This window comes from Saimiri boliviensis, chromosome 7 (assembly GCF_048565385.1).
Source record: "Saimiri boliviensis isolate mSaiBol1 chromosome 7, mSaiBol1.pri, whole genome shotgun sequence".
NCBI lineage: Eukaryota > Metazoa > Chordata > Mammalia > Primates > Cebidae > Saimiri > Saimiri boliviensis.
The window spans coordinates 82,505,413-82,518,477 of record NC_133455.1 but is presented as its reverse complement, the minus strand read 5'-3'; the positions used below and the strand labels follow the sequence as shown (position 1 = coordinate 82,518,477).

The window sequence follows — 13,065 nt, the reverse complement described above, 5'->3', positions numbered from 1 at the left end:
TAAATTCCTTGCCTTGGCCAATGTCCAGAAGAGTTTTTTCTAGGTTTTCTTCTAGAATTTTTATACTTTGAGGTCTTACATTTAAGTCTTCAATCCATCTTGAGTTAATTTCTGTGTATGGCGAGAGGTAGGAGTCTAATTTCATTCTTCTGTATATGGCTAGGCAGTTTTCCCAGCACTGTTTATTGAATAGGGTGTCCTTTTTCCATTGTTCATTTTTTGTCATCTTTGTTAAAGATCAAATAGCTGTAGGTGTATGGCTTTATTTCTGGTTTCTCTTTTCTGTTCCATTGGTCTATGTATATGTTTGTTTGCCAGTACCATGATGTTTTGGTTTCTGTAACCTTATAGTAAGAGTTTGAAGTCGAGTAATGTGATGCCTCCAGCTTTGTTCTTTTTTTTTTTGCTTTGGATTGCTTTCGGCCCCTTTTTTTCCTTCCGTATGAATTTTAGAACTGTTTTTTCTAATTCTGTGAAAAATGACATTGGTAATTTGATAGGAATTGCATTGAATCTGTAAGTTACTTTGGACAGTATGGCAGTTTTAACAATATTGATTCTTCTAATCCATGAGCATGGAATGCTTTTTCATTTGTTTATGTCGTCTATAATTTATTTCAGCAGTATTTTGTAGTTCATGTGGAGGTCTTTCATCTCCTTGGTTAGCTGTGTTCCTAAGAACTTTATTTTTGGAGGAGCTATTGTAATGGGACTGTATCCTTGATTTGGTTCTCGCCCTGAATTATTGGTGTGTAGAAATGCTACTGATTTTTGAACATTGATTTTTGGATCCTGAAACTTCACTGAAGTCATTTAGCAGTTCTTTTGGAGGGATTGTTAGGGTTTTCTAGACTTAGAATCATATCATGAGTGAACAGAGATAATTTGACTTCCTCTTTTTCTATTTAGATGCCTTTTGTTTCTTTTTCTTGCCTGCTTGTTCTGGGTAGGACTTCCAGTACTATTTTGAATAGAGGTGGTGAGAGTGGGCATCCCTGTCTTGTTCTCAGGGGGGAATGCTTCGAGCTTTTGCCCATTCAGTATGATACTGGCTGTGGGTTTGTCATAGATGGCTCTTACTATTTTGAGAGGTATGTTCCTTTACTGCCTAGTTTGCTGAGGATTTTTATCATGAAGGGATATCAGACTTTATCAAATGCTTTTTTTGTATCTGTTGAGATGATCAATTTTTAATTCTGTTTATGTGCTAATACTATTCCCAAAAATTGAGCAGAAGGGATTTCTCCCTAACACAGTCTATGAAACTAGTATCATTCTGATACCAAAATCTGGCAAGGACACAACAAAACAGAAAACTTTAGGCCAACATTCCTGATGAACATAGACACAAAAATCCTCAACAAAATATTATCAAACTGAATCCAGCAGCACATCAAAAAGATAATTCATCATGATGAAGTGGAACTTATTCTCTTGGATATTATTCTAATGGCGCTGGGACACCTTTGGAATATGTGAAGCATCAAAGCAAATATGATATGATTCACAAGGTAAATCAAATCATTGTGGCTTCTCATTGGAGAACTGCTATACACAGGGCTAAGTAGAGCGGTGAGGCCTCTTGGCCTTTTGAGGTTTTAGGCACAAAAACAGATCACAGAATCAGTTATGTTAAACCTGGGAACCCCGTGTGTTTTGTTTTACAGGTTTCTTTCAGTTATTTTCAGTAATTGTAAAACCAATTTGACAGAGATCACAAATTTTGTTCATATATGTAGAAAAAGGAATGAAAAAGAGGACTATCTCTTTGGAATTATTTGTATTGTACTAAGTGATACTCATTTAAAAAGGAAAGCAAGTGGAAGGTTTGTGGTTTTATACTAGATATTAATTTGAAATATGTTTATTGGTTGAGACCAACAGCAGCCCTAGGCCGCTTTGAAGCAATAAGCTCTACAATCACAGAAAATGATTTTTAAGTTTAGAAAGTAATGTTTTGAATGTTACATTGATAGAATCAAAGATAATAAGTGAAGGCAACAACTACAAGAAATAATCAGGAAAGTGTGGAACTGTATTTGATTTTACTGGCTTGCCTTCTTTTGTTTTTAATTTAATTTTTTAAATATATAAATAGAGATGGGTCTTGATATATCGTTGTCCAGGCTGGTCTTCAACTCCTGGCCTCAAGTGATCCTCCCTTCTCAGCCTCCCATGGTGCTAGGATCACAGGCATGAGCCACTGCATCTGAACTATTTTTATTGTATTTTTTGAGATAGTCTGTCTCTGTTTCCTGGCTGGAGTGCAGTGTTGCAATTATGACCCACTGCTGTCTCTGGCAATCTCTGTCTCTCGGCTCAAGCAATTCTTGTGCCTCAGCCACCCAAGCATCTGGATTACAGGTGTGTGCCAGCACATCCGACTAATTTTTGTATTTTTAGTAGAGATCGGTTTCACCATGTTGGCCAAGCTAATCTTAAACTCTTGGCCTGAAATGATCATCCTGCCATGACCTCCCAAATTGTTAAGATTACAGGTGTGAGCCACGGTGCCCAGCTGCCTTCTTTTAAAAAGTAAAATTGTTAATGACTTTTAGGATAGTGATACTTGGTCATTGTAGAAAACAGCAAATGCTGACCAAACTAAAAAAGAAGATAAATAACTCACATGTATATATACTGTTTAGGGACATCTGCTGTTAAATTTTTCAGGTATTTAGGTATACCTTTGTGTTAGTATATTTGGTTATTTATTATACTGTAGAAAGGTTTAATAATTATTTTTTAGCACTGTGTTGTGAACATATTTTCATATCATGAAATATTTATAATCTTATTTTTATGGAAACATGCAGTCTATAGTTATACCAAAGTTTTTAAAAACCAGATGCTTATTGTTGAAATCTAATTGTTATTTAGATTCCTGTTATTATTTCTTAATTTGTTTTGAAGAACTACTGTAAAGAAATCCATCCTTTACCTACATTTTTGTTTATATTATTTTGTATATGTAACTACTCCCCAAGTATTACTGTATAGTCAAAGAAGTCAAAGTACACAAAATTTTAAGGCTTCTGCTGTGTTTTGCCAGCCCCACAGAAAGATTGTACTCCCGATAGCAGTCTATGAGATTCCCAATTTTTCCACATCCTTGCCAGCTTGGGTGTCACTGTTTTTAAAAAAATAATTTTTGAAATTTGGTAAGTGAAAAATTAGTATCTCACTGCTTTCATTTTTTATAATTATTTGATCATTAGTAAGGTAGAATATGTTTACTGTTTGTGATTTGTGTGTACAGTATATGAATTGCTCATTCATACTCTTTCTACTTTTTAATTAGGTTTATATTTTTCTTATTGCTTTTAAAGAAACATTTGTGTAGCAATGATAATTCATTATCAATCATAAAAGTTGTATATTTTTCCAAATTCTGCATTTTTCTCTTAATTTTTAAAATGTCTATGTATTTTGTTTATACAGCCAAGTCTGTTTGTCTGTATCATATCTTTCCCACACTGAGGTTGCATAAATTCTGTCACATTTTCTCCTGCTTTTTTGCATTTAAATGTTTGGCTTGTTTATTTATATATCTACACATAGGTATCTCTCTCTTTTCTTTGTCATTTAGAGAGAAAATCGTGCAATATCCCTATTGACTTCTCCAGCTGCTGGTATAAAAACAGTTGATCCTCTGCCTTTGCGGGAAGATTCTGAAGACAGTATCCCCAAATTTGCTGAGGCAACTCTTCCAGCTTCAAAAATTCCAGAACACCCAACAAATATCCCTGGACAGTCGCCTTCTCCACTGCATGTTCCATCCTACTGGCATCCCTCTCGTCGAATTCAGGGCTCTCTTAGAGATCCAGAGTTTCAGCACAATGGTAATTATTTTCGTTTTAATTTTTTGTCTTTTAAAATACAGTGTTATACGGATAGGTACAAAGGCCAAGAATGCACTTTATATTAATAAATCAGTTATTTCTTATTTTTGGTTAATGTATTAATGAGATTTCTTTAAATAGGAAAAGTCCCTCTTTAGGATACCCAGTTGTGCTGTACCTAAGTTCGCTTTTTGCTGTTATATATGTGTGAGATATCTCTCAAGTTCTTATCTATACACATAGAGGGAACCCACTAGATAGATGCCAGTAGCATATCTTCTTTGTATGTGACAACCAAAAACGTCTCCAGACACATTGCCAAATGTTGTCTGAGTGTAGAATTGACGGCCAGACATGATTTTCCTTTAGTTGTAGTAGACAATGCTCAGCTCTTCTAGCTTCCACTGTTAATGTTACGAAGTCAAATGCTACTTTTATTCTGGATCTTTTATATGTGGTGTTTTCTTTCTGGCAGCTTTTAGGATCTTCTCTTCATATCTAATATTCTGAAATTTTATGATGTGCCTCTGAGTGGGTATTTTTTTATTCATTTTGCTGGTACTCCATAGACCTTTCAATCTGGAAAATTCTCACTTCTGGAACATTTTCTTGAATTATTCAGTCAAAAATTCCCTCTCCTGGCTGGGCACAGAGGTTCAAGCCTGTAATCCCAGCACTTTGGGAGGCTGAGGCAGGCGGATCACTTGAGGCCAGGAGTTTGAGACCAGCCTGGGCCACAGGATGAAACCCTGTCTCTACTACAAAAAAAATTAGCCTGGTGTGATTGCACATGCCTTTAATTCCAGCTACTTGGGAGGCTGAGGCATGAGAATTGCTTGAGCCTGGGAGGCAAGAAATAAAAATTAAAAAGTTTTTCCTTTCTCTGTTTCCTGTTTCCAGGATTCCTATTAATTCAGATGTTGGACATGATTTTATGTTTTATCTTACCTCTCCTATTTTTCATCTCTGTCTTTTAATTTGAAAAGTTACTAATTTTATCTTCTGTCTTTTCTGTTTTTAAAATTTTTTATTTCAATAGCTTTGGGATACAGGTGGTTTTTGTTACATGGATATATTCTGTAGTGGTGAATTCTGCATTTTAATGCACCTGTGGTCTGTTTTAGAAAATGTTCCCATGTGAAATGATGAGAAGAATGTATATTCTGCAGTTGTTGGGTAGAATGTTTTGTAAATATCTGTTAAGTCTATTTGTTTTAGAGTATTTTTTAAGTCCATTGTTTCTTTGTTGGCTTTCTGTCTCAATGATCTATCTGGTGCTGTGAGTGGAGTATTGAAGTCCCCCACTATTATTATGTTGCTGTCTACCTCATTTCTTAGGTCTAATAGTAAGTGTTTTATGAATCTGGGAACTCCAGTGTTAGGTGAGTATAAATTTAGGACTGACTGCAGTATCTTTTTGTTGGATTGAGCTTTTTATTTTATATAATGACATTTGTCTTTTTTAAAATTGTTGTTACTTTAAAGTCTGTTTTGCCTGATAAAAGACTCCAGCTTGCTTTTGGTTTCCATTTTCATGGAATATCTTTTCCTATTCATTTACCATGAGTTTATATGAATCTTTATGTGTTAGATATTTGGTTTATGGTTTTTAATCCATTCTGCCATTCCGTATCTTTAAGTGGAGCATTTAGGCCATTTACATTCAGTGTTAATATTGAGATGTGATGTACTGTTCTATTCATTATGTTAGCAGTTATTTACTTTGTTTTCTCTGTTGTGTTATTGTTTTATAGGCCCTGTGAGTTTTAAGCTTTTAGGAGTTCTGTTTTGTTGCATATCAAGCTTTTGTTTCAGAATTTAGAACTCTTAGCATTTCTTATAGTGCTGGTCTGGTAGTGACAAATTCCCTTAGCATTTGTTTGTCTGAAAAAGACTTTATTTGTCCTTCATTTATGAAACTTAGTTTTGCTAAACTAACAGAATTCCTGGCTGACAGGTATTCTGTTTAAGGAAGCTAAAGATAGGACCCCAATCCCTTCTGCCTTGTAAGGTTTCTGCTGAGAAAGATATCTGTTGTTAATCTGATAGTTTTTCTTTTATAAGTTACCTGGTGCTTTTTTAAGTTACCTGATGCTTTTTTTTTTTCTGACAGAATTCTTTCCTTCATATTGACTTACCTGACTATATGCGTTTGATCTTTTTGCAATGAAGTTCCTAAGAGTTCATTGAGCTTCTTGTATTTGAATATTTGAATCTCTGGCAAGGCCAGGGAAGTTTTCCTCAATTATTCTCTCAAACAAGTTTTCCAAACTTCTAGCCTTTTCTTCTCCCTCAGTATCACCATTTATTTTTAGGTTTGGTTGTTTACATAATCTCATATTTCTTTAAGACTTTGTTCATTTCTTTCTATTTTTTTTTCTTATTTTTGTTTGGGTTAATTCAAAAGCCTTGTCTTTGAGCTCTGAAATTCTTTTTTCTGCTTTATATTCCCCTCATACCTGGCATGCAGCTATCTTCTTATTCTAGTCTATTTTTGAAACTTTGCACGGCATTTTGTATTTCTCTGTATTTTTTATTTCTAGAAGTTCTGATTGGGTTTTTATTATCATACCACTTCTTTGCAAAATTTTTCATTTATATCCTGAAATTAAAAAAAAAATGTTGGTTTTCACTTTTCTCTGGTAGCTTCTTGAGTAGCTTAATAATCAACCTTCTGAATTCATTGTCTGGTATTTCAAAGATTTCATCTTGGTTTGCATCCATTACTGGGGAGCAAGTGTGATCTTTTGGGGATGTTATAGAACCGTGTTTTGTTGTATTGCCAAAATTACTTTTCTGGTTCCTTCTTTTTTTGGGTATACTATTCTAATTGTTTTTGAATTTATTTTTGATTTGACTGTGTGGTTTTTGGTGGCTTTTTTTTTTCCCCCTCTTAAGAATTTGACTTCAGTGATTATAATTTGTTATAGTTTAATTTGGTTCTTGGTGCTTTTAGGGTGAAGAGTCTCTATAAGTTCTTTGGTTATAGAGAGACTTTGTAGGATGGCTTTCTCAGATGCTAGTTATCGTAGCTGTTGTACTCAGTGTGTGGGCAAGTTCACTGTCTCCTGTGGGATTGGAATGGCAGAGGTCTCTTGAAGCTTATCTCATTCCCCTGTGGTATGTACTTTTTTATTTATCTAATTTTTTTCCAGTATTTTGTTTACTGAGTTGATAGTTCAGGCTTCAGGCCAGTAGGAAAGGTATCCCTGGGTAGGAAATTACTGTAGCAAACAAAGGCAGGTGGGTGAATGCAATACACACTGGTGGGCAGAGGTGACAGCCTTGGTGAACATGGGTAGGGGAGCTCTCAGTTAGATGCAATGGGGTCTTATCAGGGTGAAGGGTGGGAGCCACCTCAGCTCCCCTGACAAGCTAGCAGGAAAGCTATCCACCTCCCAGCCTCTCCTGTCTCAGTGGCCCAGCTATTCAGCTCAGACAGGCACCTCTTTGTCTGTAGGAATGTTGATGTTCCAAGTAGATAGGAATTGTGACTCTGCCTCTCATGCAAGCCTGTACCTAGGGAGTGCTCCTCCTGTGGGGAAGCAGTTACCCTGAAGTGTTCCAGGAAGGTTGTCTGTAGGCACATCCGCACTGAGTCCTGTGGGAGAAGCCCTAGCTGTGTCTGCAGTGGTGGGTAAGGGGAAGGAAGACTCCTTCTCCAAGACCCTTCGTGAGCACTAAGGCTGCCTGACTGTTGGGTAATGGGGTAGACTCCCTGCTAAGCCTAGCACTGCAATTGTGTCTCTGCTGACAGAAATTTCCCACCAGTGGAAAGATCTGGGGACTCCTGAGATTCCTTGGTTATAGATAAGCTTAGAGTGCTGGCTTTCTTGCATGTTGGTTATCATAGTAATGAACTTGTCCCGTAGACAGATTCAGGACCACTGGTTTGCTAGATGTTTGCAGGCAGTGGTGATAGCTGAGGTCACACACTGGTTTTCTCTATTCTGGGCACAGCATTATTCTACCTAAAGATAGTGTAATGGACTGTGTCAGTTGGGCTCTAATCAGGAGGTGCTGCTTGCAAAAGAGCACCAGCTGCAGTAGTAGCAGTGGTATTTGAGCTTGCCCTATGTTGCCCAGGGGAGATACTCTGGCTTTTCACACCATGGGAACAGTTATAAACCTCCCCAAAATTATGTCCTTTGTGTTAAGCTACCAGGGTGGGTGGAGGGGCACAGCCAAGCGGGGGCTGGGTCAGGTGGGTCCGCTCTTTGACTGTCTACATGCTGTTAGTTTTTTAAAAAGATTTTTCTCTTTCTGTTTTAAAGATCGCATATTCCTTTTATACAGCATCCCATTCTTATTTCATTAATGGTATGTTTTACCTCTTTGAAGAGGTAAATGATATATATAATGCCTCTGTTTTGAATATAGTACCCCTGCCCACAGTTGAACCTGGTATCCTTCAGTCACAGTAGCTCTGGTAAACTTTCAGAGACAAAACTTGCATACCTCTTTTGGGAAAGAGGGAATTGCCCAGCTGTGCAAATTTAAAGAAGGATCTGGCATACTATTTTTGTAAAAAGATTTTTAGCTAGCTTCCTAGTTCAGTCTTGCCCTCACTCCAACTTTCAGTGGTACTCAGTACTCCCAAATCCACAGCCATGAGGGGAACAAGTTGGTTGTTTCTTGATTTCACTCTTCTGCTGGCTTTAAAGTCAGCTTACTTGGGTATAATTATACACTCACTGCCCTTACATTTGATTTCTACTTTCCAAAAAGTTTCTTCCTGTCTTATTTGCTCCCATTCCCTTTGTTCTCTGAGTTTGTTGTTCTTGTAAATGTGTATATTTAATTTATCTTCTCTAATCAGAAGCCTACTACATTTCTTTAAAGTTAGATCAATGTCATCATTGGAAGGAATTTTAGGGCATCCGTAGTTTGTTTACATGCTTGCTAAGTGCATTATAAATTATGAATCGCCCTTTTATGGTATTCTATTAAGGTATAAAATTAATAATTTTTTTTAATTTTTTAAACCTTTACTCACATGTAGGTTTGATAATTAATAAAATTTCTGACAGTCTACTTTTGCTAACAATTTAGTATATAATTGAGACAAGCTGTTTGGTGGCATTTGAAAGATAATTTCTTCTGCCTTTTTTTTTTTAAGTGGGAAAAGCAAGGATGAACAATTTGCAGTTACCTCAGCAGGAAGCCTTTAATGATGAAGGTATTTCAGTATTCACATAACATAAAAGTTTGAGTTCTAGTCAATGATAGTTTATAATAGTATAATGGCTTTGCATTTGATTAGCACTTTATTAGATAGTTTATGAAGTACTTCCACAGTTTTTTTATTAGATCCTTGAAGCCCTGTGAGGGAGGTGAAATTACTCCCATTTACAAATGAATAAGCTGGGAGTAAAGTGGTTAAAAAAAAATTGTTTCTAGGGCAAACATATAATAAGAGATTGTGCCTAACATCACAGCCGATTCTCTTTTTCCACCTTGCCTTGCTGGGGGCTCAGGAATTTGACCTAGCATTATATCCATCTTTTAAAAAATGCCTATATATTTTTGTCAATTTTCAGTGCTCAAAAAAATATATGATTAGCGAAAATTGATATTTTTCTTTTTTTTTTTTTAGTTTTTATTCTGATATTTATTTGCTTGTAAATAGTGGCAGGAGGAACTTGAATTCAATATGAATAATTGAATCACTATTTTAATTCATCCTAAGAAGTATACAATTACTGAATTTATAAATTTTGAATTGGAAGTAAATTTAAATTTCATACTTTATATCATACATTAAAGACTTTCTCTCCCTTTAGCAGGTTTAGGACTTTTTGTTATAATTCATTGAGCTAGAAATTAAGTTGTATGTTTTGAAATGCAAATGTCTGGCAACTTTGAATCCAGTCCTGTTTTCTTTCTAATAGAGGAATAATAGTTTCTTTAAATAACCTTATAATAGACTAGCTTACCCAGAATGAGGAATTTCAGTACTAATGAAGGTTAGCATATTAAAGTCAAACATTATTTCTACATTTAGTGAGATTAGTTTAGAAATGTAATGTAAATAGCATATTAAGGCACAGCATTTTGTTTTGAAAAAATTTAGAAAACCTTTTTGCTCAGAATAGCTGAGCTTTTTAAAGTAGGATAAGACAGTATTATGATGAATTATTTTCAACTAATACTGAAATCATAGGCCATGTGCTCAGTTAATGACATTAGGGGATTTCAGGAAGGAAAAAAATTTAATGTGAAATTTTAACATTAAAAGGTTGGATTTCTATGTGTAGTAAACCTGGAAGACTACTGTGAGCTATCATGAGACTGTTAGTATCTTACATTTCAATAGGTTACTTTTTTCTTGACAACTTGACATTGATACACAGTTTGATGCTTTTAATTTTCTGTTACGTAAAACATAATATTTATTTAATAGATATTTTTTGCTCTGAATATAATCTCGGGATCCCTTCATTGCAGATGAGGACAGATTGTCTCAGATTTCTGCTCGCTCTGCAGCTTCTAGTCTTCGGGCATTTCAAACTCTGGCTCGAGCTAAGAAACGGAAGGAGAATTTCTGGGGTAAAACATAAACCTAGTTGATTTGCCTTTAAGGAACCACTGGCATAATTTTTCTTTATTGCTGATTGTGTTAAAACTTTTTGAGTGTTTGAATTTTTTCCCAACATTTCCTACTTTGAAATATTTAATTTCCAATAGAACAGTTTACTTGGAGATTTTTAACATAGGCTTATAAAGATTAATTTTTAAAGAATTTCTTTTACATCTGTCTATCCCAGAGTACAAACACATAGATGATTGATTTTTTTCACATGTTGTAACTTTTATAATAGGTGTCATGGATAAAATTTCACCTATCCAGAGAATATTTCTAAAAAGATAAACACAGTGAAGTAAAAGTTGAGATCCCAGTGTGAAGTATATTTTCACCTATGGTTGGATATATATATATGTATCTTTATAATTGATGATGTCATAAAATGAATTTGTTGTTTCTTTAACCTTTGCTGTAGTGTTTCTTTTTATTTTAGTTCCTTCTATACGTGTTTGCAGTGTTAATTGTACTTTGAAAATACCAACTGTATATATTTTTCTTATTTATGTAACAAAGTTTGCTGAAAGATATGTATATTTTTGATCTTTGAGTGTATTCTATTTGTATGAGGACTTTGGCTTACATTTGAATAATGTCTAGATTTTGAAAAATTACTTGTATAATGGAGAATTAAAATTTTGTAGACATTTTGAAATAAAAATTGATCAAGTGTGTTTGGCTTCTCCAGAAAGTTATTACATGGAACAAATAATTCTTTTAGAAGAATTTTACTCGTAACAGGTTAATGAAAAGTTATACTTGTTTTGCAGCTATCAGAATGAAATGGAGCCAAGTCTGTGATATTTTTGCACAAATGTAGGACAAATAATTTCCAAGGCAGACTCATTTACAAAAATTTAAAACATTTTTTACTGTATTTCTTCACTCACAGGACATATTCTGTTGTCTTACTGCTTATCATGCAAATCATGATAAATTTAAGTTTCTAAAAAATATGGATGTTACAACTATTTTGTATAAAATCTTTAAAGTAACACATAGAAAGTCCTAAAGTGAAAATGCAGAATATTCATGCTTGGTGGTTGGAAAACAAGTGAACAATCTGTTCTAAACTGATAATTTGGTCAAAAGTACATTTGCAAATAATTGGTTCACAGTAAGTTTGTTAAAGATCTTACATTATCATGAGATGGTAAAGAAGTGTAGGCATGCAAATACTTGCCTATCTTCCACTGACCTTTAAACTGGTTTGTTCATTAAAAGTTGCTAAGGCATTAAATATGAAAGTAAAAGTTTGAAATTGGAGTATAACTGGAATTTAGAACACAAATTGGCTTCTATACATACCTGCACTGAGGCATATTAATTGCAAAATATGTTTGAACTTTTCTCTCTGGACATATAGATATATAGTTATTCTCTTCCTCAAAGGTTGGTTTGGACAGAGTTTTCAATGGGTTGACCATTGATGTAGTAAAGAAAGGAATTATAGCTAGCTTGCAGGGAATTTTGCATAACTCACAATCTATTTTATCTAAGCTATAGATGTAAAATCTAGGTACACCCATTGGAGTGAATCACACCACATAACTTGATCTATCAGGTGTTAGATGGATTAGGATATGGTTCTTATGGGGACAAGGTCATGACCCCAGTCTCTATGGAACAATTTAGCTCTTCATTTATTATTGACTCCTTCTCTTAAAAACCTTACTCACTGGCCCTGGAGAGAGAATAATGTTGAGGGTCCAGTACTGTTTTATCGCTCATACTAAGGGCAACTCAGATGACATGCATTTAAGTTGGTGAGTAAGTAGTCTTAGTTACATGATAACTGCCCCTTGAGATTTGCTAGTATTCAGGAGCTGGGATTGCAAATTCAATTTTTTATTTGTTTTATTAAAGCATACTTTTCTGTACAATAAACTCAATTGTTAAAAAAAATTACAGCTCAATGAATTTGAACAGATGTACATATCTGTGAAACTAACATCACAATCATGATACATTATGTTCCATCACCCTAAAAGTTTCTTCATGTTCTTTTGCAGTCAGTCTGTCCTTCCACCCCGGTCCCCAAGACAACCAGTAATCTGCTTTCTGTCGGTATAAATTAGTTTACAGGAATTTTATATAAATGGAGCCATCCTTTATGCTTGGCTTTTACTCAGCATTATACTTTTTAAGAGTCATCCATGTTTTGGTGCACATGTTCCCTTTTAATTTATTCACTTGCTGGTGGACTTTGGGGTTGTTTTCAGTTAGGGATTATTATGAAAAAAATTGCTATCAGTATTTGTGTGCAAGTCTTTGTATAGATATATGCTTTCATTTCTCTGCAGAATATCCAGGTAATTCAATTTTTATTCACCTTGAATATAACTTCTGCTTTGAATATTCGGTATATACCCAAATAAATATTATAAACTGGTAGCTTAGTCTTTTTGTCTAAATTAATATCTGACAAGCCACACAGGGAGCCAACGGCAGAATTGCAAGGAGAGGTTTTTCTAAAATGCATACGCCTACCTGCTCTTTCCCCTGCCCGCTTTCCCATCTTCACCCCAGCTGTTGAGATTCTCAGTGTGTCTGTGTTTGATAGCCCTTAAAAAATGCACCAGAACACATACATGGGAGCTTTTGCATATTAATTTCTGGTCTCATCTCTGGATCCCATGG

The 13,065-nt window shown here is 34.9% G+C and overlaps 1 protein-coding gene across 4 annotated transcripts in view; it reads left to right on the top strand.

The window, feature by feature from the left end:
- The window catches only part of MDM1 (Mdm1 nuclear protein), a 33,725-nt gene extending 22,626 nt beyond the window's left edge, over positions 1-11,099 (top strand). For all 4 annotated transcript variants that reach the window (XM_010337281.3, XM_010337282.3, XM_003926547.4 and 1 more), the window contains 3 exons: positions 3,590-3,842; positions 8,962-9,021; positions 10,290-11,099. In XM_010337281.3, coding sequence (XP_010335583.2) covers positions 3,590-3,842; positions 8,962-9,021; positions 10,290-10,402 — 426 coding nt within the window. In that variant the 3' untranslated portion in view covers positions 10,403-11,099. The remainder of the gene's footprint in view (positions 1-3,589; positions 3,843-8,961; positions 9,022-10,289) is intronic.
- The last annotated feature ends 1,966 nt before the right edge of the window (positions 11,100-13,065 follow it).